Here is a 23,584-nt window from a genome sequence, read left to right as displayed (position 1 = left end):
GGAAAACATGCTTTCGGTGTCAAATCACAGGGTCTCACTTGTACCCAGAATATTAATGAATAATGATAGTAATTTGACCTCTTTAATTAAAAGTGTTAAAAAAAGAACTCTCAATCTGTTTACTTCTATAGATTTGAAAAAGGTGATGATATGGGGAGATTATATATATATATGTATCTTGTCTTTAAAGAAGGCAAAACAAGTGTACTAGCCTGTGGACAATGGTTTGAGGAGCAAAACTTCACCTCGTCATCTCTCAATCTGGAACCGTGGGTGGAACCCCACCCTTCAGGCCTTGTTCTGGATCTAATGTGTCCTGGTACATACAAGGTACAACTCCCACACGAAGTATATTCACCCAAAGAGTGCTGTTTTCTTCCAAGTAGACCCTTTGGGAGTTTTGCCCATATTCTAGACATACTGCCTCCAACGTGTTTTTTGCACTGATTCTTTGTGAATTCCATTAAAAGTCTTGGATGCATTCTTTGGAACATTCTCAAATTTAGTAGCTCTTTAGTCCCTGGGGATAGACTGGGTTTTTGGAAAACTTACATCTGGTGAAACGATGAATGATGTAACAGAATTTAGGTAAATATGAATACATGAAAGGATGAGGAATCAAAAGGTCCTTGCCTTTGAAGAACATCACTGGAGAAGTGCTTGGGAAATGATGGAAGTACAGAGGGCCTCACTGAACAGAGGCAAAGACTTTCAGGACTGGGGTACTTGGCACCATCCCTGTCCTGGCCTACAACCTGACAAACACCAGAATATTACCAGATTTGAGGGGTTAGCAAGCTTTTATTAAGAGCAGTAATATTTTAGGCCCTGTGGAATAGACAATGTCTCACATTAACCATTCTTAACTCAAAGACCATATATAAACAAGCCACTGGGTACATTTGGCCCATGGACATAGATTGTTACTTATATTTCATCACTAAATATTGCCCATGAAAAAATGTACACCTATATGTCTGTATGTATAATATATTCTACTGTGAGATATAGGTATTAAGCTCTTCAAAAGTTAGAAATTTCCCTAGACTTCAGGGAATGTTAAAACAATAATCATAACTATTGCTTACTTAACTAAGAGCATTTTCATAGATGAAAAGACCCAAATATCTTCATAGCTCTCTCCTTTTCTCTATGTGTACACACACAGTATTATTGGTGTTTCCACAATGAGTATGTTTGCTAAACCTGGATCCCATGGGGGAAAAAATGTGGAGCCTATTTGAGGCAAAAGGCCACAGTTAAGTAAACAGCTATACTGGAAAGCACACAGCTAAACAGAAACAAGATGCATAGAATTTCCTCATGACTTGCTTTTCTCTGGGACTATTCATCAGAAGGCTGTCTTTATTACATAGCAGATTAAAGGTCAGGCTGACTGGCCATTCACCCAGACGACTGATTCAGCTAGGGAAAAAGGTGACCCACTGAGGATGACAGCAAAAACAGTTCCCTTGTAGAAAGTTGCTAAGCTGAGGCACACGTGAAGGGTATTGTGGGGCTCGATCTATTCCTTTGAGCATTGGTTATGAGCATGACCTTGGCTGGGAGCTGACATGCGCTTTTGCAAGCACAGCTGCTCCTTCCTTCTAGATGTGGCTATGGTCTCCTGAGGGTGTGCAGATGAAACCAGAATGCATCTGGAGTCCAAGCCTGGCCATGTTGTTGGACTGTGATGGCAACATCTGTTGCCCAACAAGGTGGAGGTGGCTTCTTGAAGGTCACCTTGGAAGACACAGGACTCCATGTGGCAGGGCCCTTTCAGAGATGGTTCCCAGATCACATGAAATAGCTCTGCTGCTTACCCTCTGGCTCAGCTCTGCCCTGTTCTCTGAGCATCATAGAAATGTGTTCGATTTCAAAGCTGAGCAAAACACTGGTATGTTTGCAAGTATTGGTGGGGCTTGTGGCCCATAGAAGGAAGGGGATGCAGGGCACTCCACAAGGGACTGTCCACCTTGGGAGAGACTTGTAAAAGCTTTGGTTATCAATGAAATCAAGAGGCTTTGGCTGTGTGTGTGTCACACAGGACAGAGGTAAGAAAATGCTCTCATAGCTGCAGTTATGATGCTTTCACTTTTGAAGGGGAGTGTATCCACTGGGTTGATGATGTTGGATAGCTAGGAAAAAGTTTTCATAGGTGTTGTTATACAAAGGAGAACTTGAAGCAGGTATCAGGAACCAGAGTATGAAGGCAGGTAAAGAAAGTAGAACAAGGATGAGCGTAAACACATGGAAGGGGGTGAGGGTTCTGGAGACTATCAGAGCGTGCTGCTACACGTGGATGGCTTGGTCTACATTATTGAATGAGCGTGAGGTAGAGCTGACATTGAGAGCTCTCTGTCTTCTCCTCTGTGATGACTGAGGGACCTGGATTGTCACCTGGTTTGGGCAAGAAATGGGTGGGGAAAGCCTTGGAAAAGGGGAGCTCTAATCTGCACCCAAACAAGCTGGGACTTGGACACTAGGGGGAGAATTGAAATATCACAAGAGAACGTAGGGAAGAATGCAAGAACAGATCTGAACTGAAGACAGGAAGAGCTGGTAATGGAGGATGAGTAAAATGGGGCAAGCCGGTTTGAGGGACTGAGCCTAGAAAGATTCCGGGAGGCAATGAAAATGGGAGGAGAAAGAATTTTTACAGATGCTTGAGGGCTGGGAAGGAGCTGATAAGAGTATGGGGCTGGTTTGAAGGTCATTTCTTCAGTCTTTTTCCTTATGTAGCCTAGGATCAGAGTCAGGTCATCTCCCCCACCCCCATACACATTACTCTAGTCTACCTGGGAGCCCTCTGAAGTTGTGAAACCGGTTTCTGGGGTTTCTCCTCCAGACAACGCACACTGCAGTGACCAAGCACAGGTTTCTGCCAAGGAGCCCCTGGGAGGACCAGTACCTTCCGTTAGATATACCCTAGGTTTTTGACTGGGCTAGCTGTGCAGACTGGTGAAGCCCAGGGTGAAGACTTGCAAGGTGTTAGGTGGAGAAGTAGTAGTGAAAGATGAAGTGCATGTCCAAGGAGAATATAAGTGTAGATGAGAAACTGCAAAATTGATCATCTCGGTTAGTTCAAAGAAGACCAGAGAGTGGAGAGTGATCCTCTAGCTTCAGGAAGGAGTGATTGATGGGCTATACTGGGAGGTAAGCCACATGGCATTACTGACTCATATTTGCTTCTTTTGACTCTATTCACCAGCAAACTTAGCATGGGTAGTGGAGAACATACTAGAAGTCATTCTGGTTGTCTGTTCCCCTCTCTTTCCAACTTCCTGTTCTCCTTTTACTTTTATTTTATTATTATCCTTGTCTCAGAACTTAACACTCTTAAATAGACCTGGGAGGGGCATGTGGTTTATAGGCTAGGAATATGTGCCTCTTCCTGACCTACTTAATTTTGTTGATGGCACTTGTGCCATAAATACCACAGTATGATAGCTTTCCCATTTCCTGCTATGAAGTTGCTTTGGCATATTTGACAGGTCTAATAAAACTGACTGTTTTTTTCTGCCCAGGTTTTCACCTATACTAGGACTTTGCAATCATTTTTCGTAAAGGGCTAGATAGAAAATATTCTTGGCTTGTGGGTCCTGTGGTCTCTATCATAAATACTCAACTCTCCCCTCGCAGTGCAAAAGCAGTCATAGACAATATATAATTGAACAGGCAAAGATGTGTTACAGTAAGACTTTATTTACAAAAACAGGTGGTCAGAGGAAGAAAAGACAGAAGAAATTTTAGATAAAGATGACAGAGCTTACAGAAAACTCCCTACCCTTAAGTATTTCCCCAACAACTTACCTGGGGAGCCTGAAGTTTCTACACTGTACATTTTTCCTTCAAGTTCTTCAAGACTTGGGAATATCTTAATTGGGCTAAGATGTTATGTTAGGAGGGATATATCAGAGAATATTTTCCTAGGAGGAGAAAATACTACTTTAGTGAATGCTGTGATCAATTAGCATCCTTTGCTGGGTTAACAGTGATAAGAGGGTAAAGGACTCAATAGAGGTAAGTGCAGGTGGGGGCAGGAGATAAGAAAACATCCAGGATACGGAGGCTGCCCTGGAACCACATTCATACCTGTTGTGTGTGAAATCTTGTACAGGGAACCAGAGGGGCCACGAGGATGAATAAAACACAACCATTATTCTCAAGGAGGTTGAAATTTAATTGAAGATGTACAATATCTATGTGTATCTGCATATTTAATTCTGTATGTACCCATTCATCCATCTGCACATACCACAAGTAATGAATTAAACAACACTTTGCGGAAAGTAGCCACAAGTAAGGCAGGTAGTAAGCCTGAAAAGGTTTAGAAGAGAGATCTGTTTTTATTGGTCAGTATTAATGGGATGTCTTCATGGACTTGTGGACCTTGAACTGAACATTGGCTGATTGCTAAGCATTTAATTGGAGGAGGCCCCCCCTCCCAAAAACAAACAAACTCTGGAGTATAAAGTGGAGAAAGTAGGGATTTCTATTTCCCTCATCAAGTTGGAATTCTGTGCAAAGAGGGCTGAAGTCACAGGTTCAGTATTGGTTAGGATGCTTAGAGTCCTTCCTCCTCACTGTGGTTATGGCCTTGACTCCACCCCTCCACTTGTCATCTTGAAATGTCTAAGACCAGGCTACAGAGAGTGGCTGTACTCATTTATTATCTGGATCTCCTTCAAACCTTCCCTGGGTGTTTCAGTTCATCCCTTCTTCACTGCTAGAGCCAGAACCTGAAGCTCTGGCTCCATTCATAGGCAGTGGGGGATTCATCTCACATATATGAAGGTCAACATGTTTTATATGGAAATAAGTTAAGATTTTATTTACTTACATGAGACTCTGAGAGACCAAATAGTAGTGGAGAGTAATAACTTAATTCCTCAGTGAATGGTTGGAGGAAACAAAATCCCAGGAGGTCTATAGTAATGAAAAGGGTATTACATTCATTGCATAATTTTAGATAACACATGCTAAGTCCCTCCTATCCTTTTCACACAACCACATTATTGATGAACAGGCATCAAGAAGGCATTAGGTGATGCTTTATTGCATTATTTTAAGCCACTGTGGTTTTTATATATGAAGGGTATAGATTTATGCTGAGTGATTCAGTTACAAAGCAGGCACATCAATTTGTTCATGAATGTGAGCTGGCGATTACCTTCATTAGAGTCACCAGAGCAGACTGATCACCTTAATTTGGGCAGAGGCATGCAAACAGTTATTGGCTAGTGATGTGTGTGTACCTGAGAGAACAGGCTGTTCAGCATCCCTGGGGAGCCCTAGGAATGCAGATTTGTGTCCTCACAGGTGTGTAAGTACCAGCAAGGGTACGAAGACTGGTGGGAATAGGAAGAAACTTTCCCCAGCACCATGTGGCAATATGTTATAGGTTTCATTTGGTTTTAGCTTCTGAAAGCTGATTTGATGATAAACTGTGGAAAGGATGGCATGGAGGACATATACTTGCTTGCAACTCCAGATTGTAGAACTTGGGGCCCTCCCAGTTTGCATGACTAGTTTATGACAAGTTGAATGGTGTTCTACTTTATACTGCATAAAGGCAATTTGTAGGATTTAGTAAATTCAAAAAATTAGGATTGAGTACTCGTGATCTCAGCTATGTACTAGGTGTAGTGAAGGCCTCTGTCCTGCAAGAATTCACAGGCTAGCTCGGAAAATGAAGTGACTTTTTAAGCAATCCTGATTTATACTTGTGGTTTGTAGAATGAAGGCTGGAAAGGCATTCCGATGAGGAGGTGTCCGAGAAGGCAAGGAGAAGCAGTGTCCAGGAGTGTAGAACTAATGCTGGTGACACTGGAGCATTAATAAATCATGCCTTGCTGGGGACCTTTCAGCAAGCACATAGCCATATGTAAACAAGTGCCAAAACATTTTCCCTAACCCAGAAAATCCACTTCTGACAGAAGCGAAAACTGGAGGCCTAAAGATGTATGTTACTCTGTTTTTAGTAACAGCAAACATTGGAGAGTCCTTTAAATGTCTGGCAACAGGGAATTGACTTGCCAAATAATAAAGCAAAAACATTTGGTAATTTTATTCTATTATAAAAAATTGACTACAAGTATACAGACACTGGAAATATTTGCGATATAAGAGATTAAGCAGTAACAAAAGGGTACATGATGAGATTGTAACTTTATAAAAATTGTAACTGAAGGATGCAATAATCACACATCAAATTGACCACCCTTTATTCTCTGTCACTGCCTCATTTTATTTCCTTTGTAGTAATCTTCATGATGTGAACTATAAAAATGCATTTACTTGTCTAATTTAAATATAAGCTTCTCTAAGGAATATGTCATGCTTAACTTGATCTCCTCTGTATCTTCGCTATATGGTACATCTAAGGTACTCAATATTTGAATGGCTGAATGCATCAGTGATTGATATTATTAAAGTATTTATTTGATAGTGACCTTTAAATAAAATGCCCAGTATGAAAATAATATCTCTCAAATCCTTGCTGGGTACTGGGTTAAGAACTGTAACCATTTTCATTTCAACCTTATCACCAGTATGTTTGTTTGTTTGTTTTTATCAGCATTTTTCTTTTTACAGTAGGTCCTTGTTGGTTATCTATTTTAAATATAGCAATGTGTCCATGTTAATACCAACTCCCAATCTATCCCTCCACACCATTCACCCGGTAACCATAAACTCATTCTCTAAGTCCATGAGTCTGTTTCTCATACTAAGTGAAGTAAGTCAGACAGAAAAAGACAAATATCATATGACACTGCTTATATGCAGACTCTAAAAAATTGATACAAATAAACTTATTTACAAAACAGAAGAATTTTTAATTGAAATAGTTACTATACAATATTATATAAGTTACAGGTGTACAATATAGTGATGCACAATTTTCAAAAGTTATACTTCATTTATATAGTTATTATAAAATACTGGCTATATTTCCTGTTATACAATATATCCTTGTAGCTTATTTTATACCTAATAATCTGTACCTCTTACTCCCCTACCCCTATCTTGCTCCGCTTCCCCTTCCCTCTCCCCACTGGTAACCACTAGTTTGTTCTCTATATCTGTGAGTGCCAGTTTGTGTTATCGTTTAAAAAATTGAGGCTCACAGAGGCAAAGCACCTTTCTTGTCTGGCAAGATGTAAACCTCAGGCTGCTTGCCTTCCAGAGCCCAGCCTCTTGATCATTATGATTTTTAAACATTAAAACATATAGAATAGGGCTTCCCCAGTGGCGCAGTGGTTGAGAGTCCGCTTGCTGATGCAGGGGGCACGGGTTCGTGCCCCAGTCCGGGAGGATCCCACATGCCGCGGAGCTGCTGGGCCTGTGAGCCATGGCCGCTGAGCCTGCACGTCTGGAGCCTGTGCTCCACAACGGGAGAGGCCACAACGGTGAGAGGCCCACGTACTGCAAAAAAACAACAAAAACAAAACAAAACAAAAAAAAACACATATAGAATAATCAAGAATGTCAGATGCTTCAGCGAGGTCCTTTAAAACAAAAGCAAGAAAAAGCGTTTCTCATTTTTTCCTCTCCTGCGTCTTCATGCTGCCCCAGCTGCCAACCTCTCTTAAGCCATCCTTCCCTGATCAAATTATCCCTGTTGTCTAAGTCTCTTCAGTCCTTCAGAGGCTCAGTTACTGGTAATCAGATTGATAAACTCATCTTGGTCTGAGGCAGCTACATTTTTTTTTTTAACAAACATTAGTTCATTTTATTATCACCATAAGCAGCTACATTTTAAAATGATTTCATAATATCTCAGAGTGAAAGAGAGACACTGTTGCAAACATATTTGGGGGCAGCCAGACCTTTCAGGCTCTGCTCCAATCAAGCTGTGAAGGTGGCCACTAAATCTACTCCTATGTCCATCTCTGTGGAAGTTCATTGTCTTCTTAAGGTTGAATCCCTTTGGCATAACATTGGCTGCTTCTGTCTTGCCTCTCAGAGTTCAGGGAAGTGTATTTCTTTGTCTCTTACTGAATTAAAAAATTCACCACCTGTAATATAAGAGGTATGTATTGTAGAAACCTTGAAATTCTGTATCAGATAGGCATGTATATATTAACACCATTTTGTGTCCTAATTGTATCAGTGCAGGTAACTGAATAAATCTTCAGATTGAGACCATAGCTCTCTTCATTGCTATGATCATCATAGAGAATAACATTTGCCTGGAATTCACGGCATCATCTCTTGTACTTATGGTTTCATATGACCTTGTGACTACGGTGATTGAAAATTCCATAAATTCCCTTTTAATAGTAAATAAGTTCATTTTATCCTCAATTTTATGATGATAATGAAATATTAACATGAGAAGCAAGTGCTTTATAAATCTCTGAATTGCTATTCTGCTTTATTTCAATAGTGTGCTCTTCTTAAAACACCTATATGATACCTGAAGCTGTAAAAATTAGTGAAATGATAAAGTGTTTGGGGGTTGAATGAATTGAATATGTGTTGGTGTCTGGAACTTAACAGAACTGCAAATATTTAAAAATGTAATGTGATTTCCAGGACCAGAAAAGAGGAAAACATTCTTGTCTTTCTGATGCACCTCATATCACTTTGGAGTTAAATGCCTAAATACTATAGCTGAGATTTTTAATGTCTAATTAAGGAGCAGCCTTCCAGGTATTTTTGGCTTTTCTTGTAAGTGTTCAAACAAGACTGTGGCATTACTGAGACAGAGTTACTTTCTGTCTGTGATGTCCACACGAAACCAAATTTTTCTTAAAGACAAATATGATAAAATATCAATTATACGTGGAATCTAAAAAATGATACAAATGAACTTACTTACAAAACAGAAACAGACTCACAGACATAGAAAACAAACTTACGCTTACCAAGGGGAAAGCAGGAGGTGCGGAGATAAATTAGGAGTTTGGGATTAACATATATACACTGCTATATATAAAATAGATAACCAACAAGGACCTACTCTGTAGCAAAGGGAACTCTTCTCAATACTCTGTAATGACCTATATGGGAAAATAATTTTAAAAGAGTGGATATATGTATATGTATGGCTGATTCACTCTGATGTACAGCAGAAAGTAACAGAACATTTTATTTTTGAGGTGATATCTCATTGCTATTTTTTTAACACCTTTATTGGCGTATAATTGCTTTACAATATTGTGTTAGTTTCTGCTCTATAACAAAGTGAATCAGCTATATGCATACGTATATTCCCATACCCCCTCCCTCTTGCATCTCCCTCCCACCCTCCTTATCCCACCCCTCTAGGTGATCACAAAGCACCAAGCTGATCTCCCTGTGCTATGTGGCTTCTTCCCACTAGCTATCTATTTTACATTTGGTAGTGTATATATGTCAATGCCACTCTCTCACTTTGTCACAGCTTAACTTTCCCCCTCACCGTGTCCTCAAGTCCATTCCCTACATCTGTGTCTTTATTCCTGTCATACCCCTAGGTTCATCAGAACCATTTTTTTTTATTCCATATATATGTGATAGCATATGGTATTTGTTTTTCTCTTTCTAACTTACTTCATTCTGTATGACAGACTCTAGGTGCATCCACCTCACTACAAATAACTCAATTTCATTTATTTTTATGTCTGAGTAATATTCCATTGTATATATGTGCCACATCTTTATCCATTCAACTGTCGATGGACATTTAGTTTGCTTCCATGTCCTGGCTATTGTAAATAGTGCTGCAATGAACATTGTGGTACATGACTCTTTTTGTATTAAGGTTTTCTCAGGGTATATGCCCAGTAGTGAGATTGCTGGGTCATATGGTAGTTCTATTTTTAGTTTTTTAAGGAACCTCCATACTGTTCTCCATAGTGGCTGTATCAATTTACATTCTCACCAACAGTGCAGGAGGGTTCCCTTTTCTCCACACCCTCTCCAGAATTTATTGCTTGTAGATTTTTTGATGATGGTCATTCTGAGTGGTGTGAGGTGATACCTCATTGTAGTTTTGATTTGCATTTCTCTAATGATTAGTGATGTTGAGCATCTTTTCATGTTTTTGTTGGCAATCTGTATTTCTTCTCTGGAGAAATGTCTATTTAAGTCTTCTGCCCATTTTTGGATTGGGTTGTTTGTTTTCTTGATATTGAGCTGCATGAACTGCTTATATATTTTTGAAATTAATCAAGGATTAGTTGTCAGTTGTTTTGTTTGCAAATATTTTCTCCCATTCTGAGTGTTGTCTTTTTGTCTTTTTTATGGTTTCCTTTGCTGTGCAAAAGCTTTTAAGTTTCATTAGGTCCCATTTGTTTATTTTTCTTTTTATTTCCATTTCTCTAGGAAGTGAGTCAAAAAGGATCTTGCTGTGATTTATGTCATAGAGTGTTCTTCCTATGTTTTCCTCTAAGAGTTTTATAATGTCTGGCCTTACCTTTAGGTCTTTAATCCATTTTGAGTTCATTTTTGTGTATGGCATTAGGAAGTGTTCTAATTTCATTCTTTTACATGTAGCTGTACAGTTTTCCCAGCACCACCTATTGAAGAGGCTGTCTTTTCTCCCTTGTATACTCTTGCTTCCTTTATCAAAGATAAGGTGACCATATATGTGTGGGTTTATCTCTGGGCTTTCTATCCTGTTCCATTGATCTATGTTTCTGTTTTTGTGCCAGTACAATACTGTCTTCATTACTGTAGCTTTGTAGTATATTCTGAAGTTCAGTAGCCTGATTCCTCCAGCTCCATTTTTCTTTTTCAATATTGTTTTGGCTATTCGGAGTCTTTTGTTTTTCCATACAAATTGTGAATTTTTTTTTGTTCTAGTTCTGTGAAAAATGCTATTGATAGTTTGATAGAGATTGCATTGAATGTGTAGATTGCTTTGGGTCATATAGTCATTTTAAAAATATTGATTTTTCCAATCCAAGAATGTGGTATATCTTTCCATCCATTTGTATCATCTTTAATTTCTTTCATCAGTGTCTTATAGTTTTCTGCATACAGGTCTTTTGTCTCCTTAGGTAGGTTTATTCCTAGGTATGTTATTCTTTTCTAACACATTTTAAATCAACTATACTCCAATATTTTTTTAAATAAAAAATAATAAAAACCAAAATAAAATAGATGAACAGAAAGGAAAAAAAAAGACTAATTTGATAGCTACAGTGTTGTGTTCATCAGGAACTTCGAGCTGTGCTGTGTTTTTTTGGTACATGTGTTTGATTGAAAACACCTTGCATTTTAAATAATCACAATGTATTTTTATGAGGGCTCCACACATTCTCGATTTTGTCACTGCCATCCGTGTCCCTGGAATATCTCTATCTGTTTTTGGTCAGCTAAGGTGATGATTAAAGGGTTTAGGAATGGATGCCAATCATACAGATTCGGTTTAAGGAGCAAGTTACTTTCTTAGGAGAATCAGCATCAGCTCTCCCTGCTAGTTTATTGTCTTTCTAAAACTGCTAATGATGTTATTGTTTGCTTTATCTATTTACCCAGTTTGCCTCCAGAAGAGTGAAAAATGTCATAGTCTTTGAGCAACCAGAAAATTGTTCTAATCAGGCAATCAGAAAAGCATTATAAGATGGATATCTTACCTCTCCATGATGTGTTTACTGATTCCCAGCCAGGAGTACTGATTATTTCTTTTTTGAACACTTAAAGCTCTTGTAGTCAGCAGCATACAACTTAGCTAAGGTTGCTAAGCTTCCTTCTTTCCCCCAAGATAACCAGTTTTTAAGGCATTTAAGTCAAGGATAGAAGACTTGGTCCAGTCTTTTTAGCTTTTACTTCCCCAAATCCATTATGCTCTCAGAAGTCATGAAGGAGGACTTCCTTTCCTGAGAGAGTCTTGGGAAATTTAGTGCAAATAGCTCACCAAGGAGCTATGCCACCTTTACGCATGGCCTAGTCACTTTTAGAAATCATAAATCAATCTAAATAGCCCAACATTTAATAGTTAATGATAGACTTTATTGTTTCTTGAGCCCCCAGGAAGGCAATTGATTCTTGTTTCCTGAGCTAAGTTGTAAACAATTCAAGAGTGGAGAAAGCAGAGGCCAGCACCAGCCCGTAAATGTTATCTATTTAGTTGATTCAAGCAAGTTTCAAAATTCTATTAAATATGATCATATCACTCAATTTTGGTTTGCAGTCTCATAACACTGATCTATTAATGGTATATTGTTCATTTTTTTACTCCAATTATTTTTTTTCTAATGTCTCATGATTCTATTCTACTATTCTCTTCCCCTCCTTCCCCCCCACTTAGGAAGACTATCATGCCAAAATTTTTTTTTAAAAGGAGAAAATATTGTGATTTGAAACATAGGACATTTTATTTCACCAAAGAGTTTCTGATATCATAACATAAGAGCTGTAGTTAAAGAACAGGTAGTTGAAATCAATCATTAAGTACCTACTGTGTGCAGTAGCCTTGTACTGGTGTTGAAATATTCACTGGCGTTTCAAGCTGCATTATTGATTAGGAGCTGCCTCAAGACTGAAACTTAGTGTTTGCTGCCAGAGTTCTCAAAATCACAGTATATAAAACCATGTTCAGAGTCACTATGACGTCAATGAGTCCAGTGAGAAACACAAAGGCAAGCTAAAGGAAAATAAGGAAGATAGGAATTTGGATTGTGTCCATGACCAATTTAAAATACAGAAGCTTGCCTTTGGAGATAGTGAAATCCTTAGCATCATGTTGGAAATATTTTCAGAATGTTGTAGAATATAACACAAGGTAAATGAAATTCTGATTTTAAGTAGACTTAAACAGCAGGAGTACATTTCAGAGCGGAGGTTGCCAGGCTTTAGGATTTATAAATCAGTAAATTAAAGAGAATAAATAATTGAAGAACTATTGGGAGTTGTCACTTCTTTATTTTTGCTAAGTGTTGCTAGCACTATTCCCCTATGATGATTCTGTTGGGCAGTGAGGTTCCCACAGTAGATCTAAGCCATAATAGAGTTTATTAAACAAAGGATGAAGAAACATTCCAAAAGATACAATTTTTTTTGTTTGTTTGTTTTATCACAATGTGGAAGTTACTGGTTTGCATCTCCCTCACACAAGAGCCCAGTTTTTCTCAGCCTTAGCGTTCCTAGGATCAGCTTCTGTCTGGGGACCTGCCACCAGCATGTTCAGGAGACTGTGTGGTCTGGAGAACCACCTCTGTGTCTTATACAAGCCATTACAGTATTCCCTTCTGTGCTTAGGCTGACAATCTTCTGCTGTCTGCAAGCCTTACCTCTAAACCATACTCAGACTTCTCCCTGACTTATACTAGGCTCCCTTGAGACTCATACAAGTGCAAGAAAGTATTTTATCAGAGCTGGTGATATAATAGATTCTAGTTACTGCATTAAAAAAATTTATTATGGAAAATTTCAAGCATATCTTAAAGTAGAGCCTGTATAATGAATCATCATATAGTATCACACAGCTTTGACCATTATGAACTAATAACCAGTCATTTTTTCTATACCTCCACCCATTTCCCCTACCCTAAATAACTGTGAAGCAAATCCCAAACATATAATTCCATCCATAAGCATCTTGATATATATATATATATGTGTGTGTGTGTGTGTGTGTATATATATATATATATATATATATATATATATATATACATATATACATATATATATATACATATACATATATACATATATATATGGCTATGGACACTTAACTGAAGTATTACTAGGGTATTTTAAAACATTACATAAAAACATATATAAAAGCTATGGACACTTTAAATAAAAATAACTGAATTATTACTAGGGTATTTTAAACATTAACCCCTTAATATCATCAAATCTTTAGTGAATTTTAAAATCTTTCATTGTTTTACAATGTACATATATATAAAAATCATTTAAATATTTATGGATGTTTATATAATGGTTTATTTGTCTATTCAGGACCTATAAAGGTCTGACTTTTTTCTACTAGTTATCACCATCAGGATTTTCATGATGGCATCCATGTGGTTTTATTTTACATGTTGGTCTCTTGGATTTCTGTAAATTGAGAATCAATCCTAAGGCTGATCATTTTCATGTTTTGTTTTTTTGTTGTTGTTATTGTTGCTTTTGGCAAGAACGTTTCATAGGTAGTGTTCTGTCATTCTATCAAAAGATACATAATATATGGTTCTCTTTCTCTTTCTTATTTATAAATATTTTTATGTCAACAGCCATTTGAAAATTGGTCTAGAGCCTTTATCTCATTGAGAGTGCTGGTATTTTTTTACTTTTCATCTTACAAAGATGCAAGCAAATATTACCCAAGATCTGATTGCTGGAGCATTTTAACGTTTTCATGTTGTTGTCCTTATATAGAGTCATATGCCAAACTCTTTAGCAGCTGTTCACTGCAATGGAAAAGTATGACCTCAAGTCTCTGTCACATACCAAGCAAGGATGATAAAAAGCAAACAAAACCATAATCTGAAATCATCATTTCATAAAACAGAAGAAATGGGAAGAATCTAAGATTAAAAGACAGAATTTTAAATTAAATACATATATTTTTTCTCAAAAATTCATCACACCATCCTGATTTCACATGCCACAATGGACATGGGCCACTGCATTCTGGACTCAAACAATGGACTAGAATATAAGAACTATTGTTTAGCTCCATGACGTTAGTAAACATCTGCTAGAAGGTAATGTGAAAATTTGTCCAGCCAAATTACAGGACTAACAACTTTATCTTTAAGAGTATTTTTGACTTATTATGTATTCCAAATCACTATATGCAATTTTGAAAAGCTATTAAAAGGTTACTCTTTAATTCAATAAACATGTATTGAGAACTGATTCTCTGTCACATACTTATTCAGGCATTTGGAATATAAAATACAGTAGAATACAAATATAACAAAGATTAATAAAAAAGCAGAGTGGAGACAATATTGAAATTGAGAATCTGTGTTCTTGCTCTCCCTCCAAGGAGCCTCCTCATACCCCTGGGCGTTTAGCATCCTATTAATGGGTATAAAAGGGCATGTTTGTCTTTCTCTTTGAAAACTAAGTTTCATAGTGAAAATTATCTGAAGAACCAAAGGTAAACTATAAAATGTAAGAAACTACATGAGAACTTTTGGAACTCAATCTGTGGTTTCTCATAGTATATATTCTCACTGTAATAGATGTAATATGTTCTTTTTTAAAAGCTTCAAAATGGGATTCTTTGCACTAATGATTTATTGAAGTCATCTTTGAAAGTATCCCTAGTATCACCATCTATCCATCTCCTTTTGCTGATAAGGAAACAATCCTCCAAATGTGACATGACCTACAGAATGGGTTAGTGGTTGAGCCTCCTGAGCTACAGCTCTGTGCTGCTCTCCCTGTTCCACACTAAGGTTTCTTTCACATTAGGAACTATACACGTACGCAGTGCATTTGAATCTCCCAGAGCATTAAGGCAGAGTAGGGAAGCAGTCTTGTTTTGGAGAGCAGAAGTGAACAAAAAAGTGATACAAAAAGGCAGATGGCCACAGGACTCCTAGGGATTCTCTCTGCTAATCATGTACTCTACTTGCCCTACTGCTCCTAGCCCTGGCAGCCCTTCTCTTCTCCTTTTCCCTTTCTAATCCCCATCCTCCTGTCCTCTTGACACCAGCTTGATGGGACTGATCAGTGTTTTGATGATCACTTTGTGTGCTGTTGACCTTGGCAAATCAGGCTGGTCTTGTATTACTAATTCTCACTCCTTGAAGAGAAGGAATAACATTGAAATGCTTGACCTGGGAACTTGAATTCAGTTCAGCTGTTTTGGCTGTTATAGTATGTTTTAAAAATCAAACTTGAATGCCTTTATAATGGACTTGCATATCCTCATTGGCTGCACACTCCCCTCACTGCCTACTGGATTACACCAGCCTTTTCTACACACTTTTCAGAACTGCCTGGCCCCTGAAAGCATTTGAGTTGACTACTGTGGGCTGACATCTTCCTGACAGACTGTGACAGGAAGATCTTGGGTTCTTTGGGGTAACAGACACTAATTTTCAGTTTACTATGGGTCTCTTTAAAATCCAAAGCATTGCCTGTGGCATCTCTCTCACTGTTCAGAATTTAGTACTGATGTGGCCAAAATTGCAGTGCTTTGCATTCAATAATGAGTCTTAGGGAGTTCAAGTGGGAGTGTAGATGGAGGGGAAAAGAGTTCAGAAGAACCCAGTTAAAATGCATTATTGTGTGTGCTCAAGAATCTTGAAGCAATGATTTGTTATTAACACCTTGCTTTTCTGATAGAAATGCCTACAGACAGAAGACTTAGTAATATTTAGTTTAATACAGAAGGGTCCCTTTATCTCATTTGTGAAAGGATTCTCCTGGATGTGGCGCTCTCCAGGGAAGGTACAAGGTCATGCAACAGTGTATTTTCCCTTGGTCCCAACATCATTCTCATTCAAATCCTCTTCAATACAGGTGGCCAATTTGGCCTGTTCCATCTCCAACAATGAAGAAGGGGTGAAATTAGTTCGGATGGCAGCCACCCAGATTGACAGCCTGTGTCCCCAGGTAAGCCTCATTTACTTTGTTTCTAAAGCCTGATATGTCAGATCTTCTACGCTCCAGCCCTCATGTCACTCATTTCCTTGCCTTGCCCTCTTTCCTTTCACTGGAAAGTGCTACACAAAATTCATGAACCATTTCAGGTTCTGCCTTTCTCAAAAAGAGCTTCAAACTATTCCAGTCTCTTCAGAATTATTGTGGCGATTATTCTCTTTTCCACTCCTATTGACTTTCTTCTATTTGCCTTGTACTGTTATTTCAATGCTCCATACCTATTTACCTTTAGTGTCTCAACCACTAAATTATACACTTGTGAATGTAGAAGATGAATTATATTTCTGCCACATCTGTGCTAAGTAGGCTTTTTCCAGTAAACACTTTTGAAACCTATATCTTAAATAAAGAAGAAAAGCAAACAAAAACTAGTAGTAGTTGATAACCTACTTTAACTTTCATGTTTTGATTGTCCTTCCAAACACTGGGAACCCACTTATCTCTGGGAGCTGCAGGGTCCAGGGTCTCAACATGGTCTCTGACCTGCTTGTTCCTCTTTTGAAGAGTGTGGTCAATATGTCCCTGGATTGTTTCTAACAAATAGGTCATCAATGCCGCTCTCACATTGGCTGCCCGGCCACAGAGCAAAGTTGCTCAGGACAATATGGATGTCTTCAAAGACCAGTGGGAAAAGCAGGTCCGAGTGCTGACAGAGGCTGTGGATGACATCACCTCAGTGGATGACTTCCTTTCTGTCTCAGGTAATCACAAACAGGCCCCTTACAAGGCAGCCGAAGGAAGAGAACAAGATGAGATGTGGAATATCTTTCAAATGTCATGGGTCTGTGTTTCAAGTGCTCTCCTTGGCCCTTTGAGCTTTCAATCATCTCTGCAACTGTAATTGTAACACCCTCTTGAAAATTCTTCTCTGCTGTGCACATTATTTCAAGACACTGAGCCAAAGCATTTGGGGGGAAAACACAAATTTCTGATCAAGATATTAGAAACCTGAACAGGTTATTTAAGTAGAGTTAGAAGTAGAGTTAGGTTCCTTTTTACTTCCTGGAGGTTTTTTTTTTTTTTTTTTTTTTTTTTTTTGCAGTACGTGGGCCTCTCACTATCGCGGCCTCTCCTGCTGCGGAGCACAAGCTCCGGACGCGCAGGCTCAGCGGCCATGGCTCACGGGCCCAGCTGCTCCACGGCATGTGGGATCCTCCCAGACCGGGGCACAAACCCGTGTCCCCTGCATCAGCAGGCAGACTCCCAACCACTGAACCACTAGGGAAGACCCTTCCTGGAGTTTTTAAAATAGGATGGCCTTTGATGCATCTGAATCATCCATCTAAAAAAGGGTATGGGTTATGAGACTGGTTATGTTTAAAAAAAAACAAAAAAAACAACAATGAGTTATTCCAATTTGGCTGCGTTAAGTTTTTTTTCCTCAATAAGTGAAGTTACCCAGGTTTGTGATAAGCTGGGAAGAAATGTTAGCCACAGAATGAACCCATTAGAAGGCACTTGGGAGCTATTGAGGCTTTGAGCACTTGACCATGAGGCTGTGGAGAGAAGTGAGAGAAAGTAACTAGTCATCACTGGAAATTGTAACTTTCTTCTTTGTAAATGAAGCCAGACTGAAGGATGTTGGCACGTTTGAATAACCATGTAGTCAATTTGACCTTTAAGGGGGCTCATCAATGCTGTTTCAAATTTAGCTACCAGCCAGCTAACGGGCCTTTTTCCAAACACATTTGACTAAACACATTTGGCCCAATTCACCTGGAAAAGTCTCTATGGAAGGCATGGGGAAGGAGGTCACCAGAAACCTCAGCCTCCTTGCGATGCATTAAAATAACCAAGTGACGCTTGAAAATTCAAATTGGCCAGGTGTTGACTCTACCCACAGGCGTATGGAACTCACACATGACAGCTCAGGTGTGCCCTAGACTTGACCAGGACTTACTGAGGTCTGAGAGGGAGGGGTTGCAGCACAACTGGTGCGATCCAGACAGACAGGGCCTCTGACTGCAACAGTGTGGAAGGGATTTCTGCAGGAGGCTTAGTGTGTTTAGAAACTTTTCTCTAGTTGCAGTCTTTCCTTTCACCAAGAAACTGACAATGAATTCCCACTGCGGGCTTCTGTTTAAAGCTTGTCTGAGAACAGCATAGTTGAATCTGTAGATCTGATGGATGATGGAAAAGCCAACTTTGAAATCATCGAGGGCAGAGCAAGGGAGATGGGAAAAATGAGTGAATACATGCTCAGTATCTATAATTTGTCTGACTTTCTGTTATTTGGTTTAATTCACACCAAAGTTTTATAATATAGGTATCACTATGCTGAGCCTTCCTTTGAGAACGGTAAGGCACTGAGAGGTAGGTAACTTGACAGATGTGTAATTAAAATCCAGATATCATCTTTCCATAATCTATATAGATCTCAGTAAGTCTAGATAGAAGGAAATTTGCCTTTGATGTTTCCAGCTTTCATTGCAGCTCCTTCCCCACCCCCTCAAACCTCGCCATCCCCTCTGGTGCCACCATTCCATTCTCTCTTCCTTCTTGGAAATCTGTCTAATTCTTCATTCCCAAAGTGCTTTGTTTTTGATGACTTTTCAAAACAACTATTCATTTAAACATACCCATATGCAGGGGTTGGCTAATAAAGAGCTCAATGTGTTGCCATTCCTGGGATTTTTGTTTCACTTATGCATGAGTCCTAACAACATAAAAGATATGCAAGAAATTCAACTTTCATAAGGTGCTTAGAAATTGTTTGGATAGACATATTGGGGATTTGAGTGGTGGGGAACAGAAGGATGGACACCAGGACTGAGCATCTTTCTTGTATCTAGTCAGTCTTTGCCAGGATAACTATAGGGGTCCCCCAAAGGGGCAGGGGGACTCTCCAACCAGCCTCAGATCTCACACAGCAATCCAACAGCCCCAGAAATCTTACGCTCTTCCCCTTCTATCTACAAATGAATAGAAAATATCCATATACTACTTTTTTCAAAGAGGAATCATTTTAGAACTTAAAGCTTTCCCACCTTATTCTTTTCTTTAAATGCATGTATGAAAATTTCTGAGGGTAGAGAAAAGCAAGGTTAGGAGGTCTTATCTCAGACTGTTTCAGTAGTGCAAAGCTTTTCTTAATTTTCTTCCACCGGATCTGCCTCTCTGCCACCTTTCTCCCTGCCATTCCTTTGTGCATCTCATTATTACCAGCAACAAGAAAAGGCTTTGGCTTCCGCTGATAATACTGTGCAGTCCAACCCCAGTGGTACAAGCGCCGCAGCATGCCATGACAGGAAAATGAACAGGCGCTGTCAGGGAGCCAGCCTTGGCAGGACCTGCTAGAGCATGCCTTTGGACTTGACAATCGGAGGCGGCAGGCACCTTTCCACAGATGGGCTTGACAAATAATGACACAGCCCACTCTGTCCTGCTGGTAGACTGTAGATACAGCCCGATAGTTGGGGAAACTACTTCTAATCTCCTCTCTGAGCTGGAGCCAAAACATTTGCATCAATAAATTGCAAGGTTGGCCCAGGAGATATTTTGAAATGGCATTAATGGCACTTTATGTATCATCTTCTTAAGGGAATATCTATTCTGGCAGGAAATTCTAGTTTGAAAACAACAACAAAAAGATTTTTTTTTAAGGGATAGTTTTGTTTTGCTTTCTTTTTTTTCTTTTTTTTTTTCATGCTACCTGAACTTGTGTGTCTGAGTGCTTAATTTGTCCATATGAAATGCAACAAGTTTGGGGAGCTACTAACATTACAGGAGCAAAACCAATTTTCAGATGTGGTCTGGGCTTCTAAAAAAAATGAAATGGCTGTATTAGAACACTTAAACTTTTCCCACTGGGCAAAAACTAAAATTTTTAATAGTGTCTTAAAATGAGCATCTTGGCATTAACCACATAACAGTTGAATTCTTGGGTTTGGCTCACAAAATAGCAAGCATCTAAGATCTGAAGAAGCGTTAACTCAATCCCATAATGTCTAAAAGTTTCGTTTTGCTTTGTTTGCCTTTTCCTCTTTGATTTGTTTGTTTGTTTTTTTTTTTGACTCCAGGGTCTTGAGTTTGTTTCATTAAAAAATTCACAGACTGAACTTTGCTTTTGAATTTAGAAGCTATAGCTTTAAAGCTTATAATAATCAGGTAGTTTGGTCACCTATGATTTTTTAACAAGATTACATCTTTCCTGAAATTATAAGTTTGCAAAAATTCAAGGAAGTTTACCACAAAATACGTTGCAGACAAATGTTCTATGATGTTTAAAAACCATGCTTTGCATCCAGGCATCCAAAGTACCTAAGGGTTTATCCCAGCAATGTAATCATCTCTGGAATACAGGTGCTTTTTATTATTACTTTCTCTTCTATGTTATTTTCTAGTTGGAACATCATTCCTCTATCTCCTTACTTAATGAATTCTTTCTCCTGAAAATAGCTTAGGATAAAAATATATAATTGATTGTCCCTCTTCAATGGACATGTTTATTCAGGATTTCTTCTTTGATTGCCTGCTCTAAGGCGCTGTCAGGTATGAAAATATGAGTTAAGTGTGGATTCTGCCTTTGAATAATTCACTGCCCTTTTTGATAGATACTAGACCAGAGTAATTCCAAACTTGTGAACCCCAGGCCTGAGGGTGTAGGGACTAGGGGTGGAGAAGTTATTACAAGGTGTCCAGGGAAACCATATATAGACCGAGTATCATCTTTTGATCAAATAATATGTCTACAACAATATAGCTCTTTTCAAGTGCATTATTGGTATTTAGCTTAATAAAGTACAAATTTATTTTAGAACATTCTTTATCATTGTGGCTTTTACATATATATCATCCACTGGTATAACCACTATCATGAGGGAATTGTAATCCATATTTTTATAAAATGGGTACCTCTAATTGGGTAAAGTTGGGAATGCAGAGTAAACAATCTCAACATTTCATTAAAAGAGTTGATTAAGCAAACTGAGTCAGTTAGTAAGCTGAAAATTAGTAAAATTAATATTTTATTCACACATGATTAATGTGACTAACCATTGAACAAATTAATTGGCAATTCAATTAAAAGCAATGCTTTTATCAGCTCGGTGCTTTGTGACCGCCTGGAGGGGTGGGATAGGGAGGGTGGGAGGGAGACGCAAAAGGGAGGGGATATGGGAACATATGTATATGTATAACTGATTAAATTTGTTATAAAGCAGAAAAAAAATCAATGCTTTTGATATCATGGCCTCCTTCAATTAATGTAAATAGTTGACCCTTGAAAAACTTGGGGGTGTGGGGCACCGACCCTCCCTCCACACAGCTGAAAATCTGGGCATAACTTTACAGTGAGCCCCATAGATAGGACGTTCTGCATCTGTGGATCCAACCAACCTCAGCTCTGTGGTACTGTAGTATTTACTACTGAAATAAATCCATGTACAAGTAGACCTGCACTGTTCAAACCTTTGTTGTTCAAGGGTCAACTGTAGTTATACCTATGAAAGCATATTCTTTTTCTTACCTCCTAATTAAATTAGTTGCATATTTTAGTTTGGAAATTAGATTTTAAAAACTATCATTTCATTTTAGGATATTAGGTCATGAATGGGCTTCTTACATTTTAAATTTTGTTAATTCCAGAGACATTAGTATCTAATGTAATTGACAGATTTCTCTGTTTTGCATTCAATTTCATCTTTAAACTATGCACAGAAAAATGGTAGGTATGCTTATTCTTACCTTATGTTATTCAAAGAAAATGCCTGGTTTTTGTTTTGTTTTGTTTTGTTTTTTTCGGTACACGGGCCTCTCACTGTTTTGGCCTCTCCCGTTGTGGATCACAGGCTCCAGATGCTCAGGCTCAGTGGCCATGGCTCACGGGCCTAGCCGCTCCACGGCATGTGGGATCTTCTCACACCGGGGCACACACCTGTATCCCCTGCACTGGCAGGCAGACTCTCAACCACTGTGCCACCAGGGAAGCACGAAAATGCCTGTTTTTGACATGAACACCCTCGTAGTTGCCCATTTTCAGGGACCACGACATATTTTAATTGTCTGGAGGAATCCAGCAGGGCAGTAAGAGAGACCTATTTGAATCAAACTTCTGTATTTAAAATCCTGTGCCAAGTTTCATTTGAGTAAACCTTTTTTTTTTTGAAGGTGTCCTTTTAGGTGAGTTTGCATGATCCAATCCAAGATCTCATAAAGAGGTGGTTTCAGAAGTTCCTTAATCAAAATGAAAGCCTTTAAGTCTCTATTTTCACAACTGTCTTTCTCTTTTTCTCAGGAAAATATCAGCATTCAGGAAATAACTTCTTGTGAGTTTAAGATATATAAATATTAAAATGTGAACATTTCATTTTTTTTCTATTCTAATTTCTATTTGAAACTAGAGAATGTAGAAATCAGAAATTTATAAATAGTTGAGTGAGGAAATCATATTGCATGAGATCAAACAGATGTTCCTTTATGAAACATGTTATACTTTGCAATTTTCTATCCAATGTCATATAAAAACAAATATTTTCTCTGAGTGATTGGTTTAATGAAAGAAGGAGAGATCCATGGGAGAGACTGGGATTTGCCGAGTACCCTCCCATCTCTCCTTCTTTAGGAATTTATAAATCAGAACTAGCTCTAGAAACTTCTTAAAGAGGTAATCATTCAATTTAGTCCTTTATTTACTGTTCATTGGATAGTTATAATTTCTTAAGGGTTACCAGATTACTTACGGCTACTTCCAAGCTTGTTCTATTATTCTATTGTGTGTGTATATGTATATTTTTATCTTAAGTTCTTTTTTTTTTCCCTCAGAGTACTAAACTTTTTGAACATTTCCTTAGAATTCTGTTTCTAAAGAATGTTCAAGGAACATAATAACACATCTCACACTGGACATGGAAAATACAAAATTGAACACTTGCAAAACTGTAAGGGACCAGACTGCATGTTTTTTCTAGGCTGGTAGAGAGAAAATCCTCTCTTCCTGCCTGCTTGGATTCTGCTTTGGACAATGATGGAGAGTGGTCCCTGACCTTGACTGCAATCTGAGGGAACCAGCCACAGA

At 38.5% G+C, this 23,584-nt stretch overlaps 1 protein-coding gene across 5 annotated transcripts in view; it reads left to right on the top strand.

Annotated features, from left to right (window-relative positions):
- The window catches only part of CTNNA2 (catenin alpha 2), a 1,046,049-nt gene that overhangs the window by 929,172 nt on the left and 93,293 nt on the right, over nt 1-23,584 (top strand). For 4 of the 5 annotated variants that reach the window (XM_060116853.1, XM_060116851.1, XM_060116850.1 and 1 more), the window contains 2 exons: nt 16,429-16,521; nt 17,114-17,270. In XM_060116853.1, coding sequence (XP_059972836.1) covers nt 16,429-16,521; nt 17,114-17,270 — 250 coding nt within the window. The remainder of the gene's footprint in view (nt 1-16,428; nt 16,522-17,113; nt 17,271-23,584) is intronic. The other variant, XM_060116852.1, reaches the window with a different exon arrangement.

This window comes from Mesoplodon densirostris, chromosome 14, assembly GCF_025265405.1.
Source record: "Mesoplodon densirostris isolate mMesDen1 chromosome 14, mMesDen1 primary haplotype, whole genome shotgun sequence".
NCBI classification, from domain to species: domain Eukaryota; kingdom Metazoa; phylum Chordata; class Mammalia; order Artiodactyla; family Ziphiidae; genus Mesoplodon; species Mesoplodon densirostris.
Note: the sequence above shows the minus strand (reverse complement) of the source record. Positions and strands in the feature narration are given on the sequence as shown.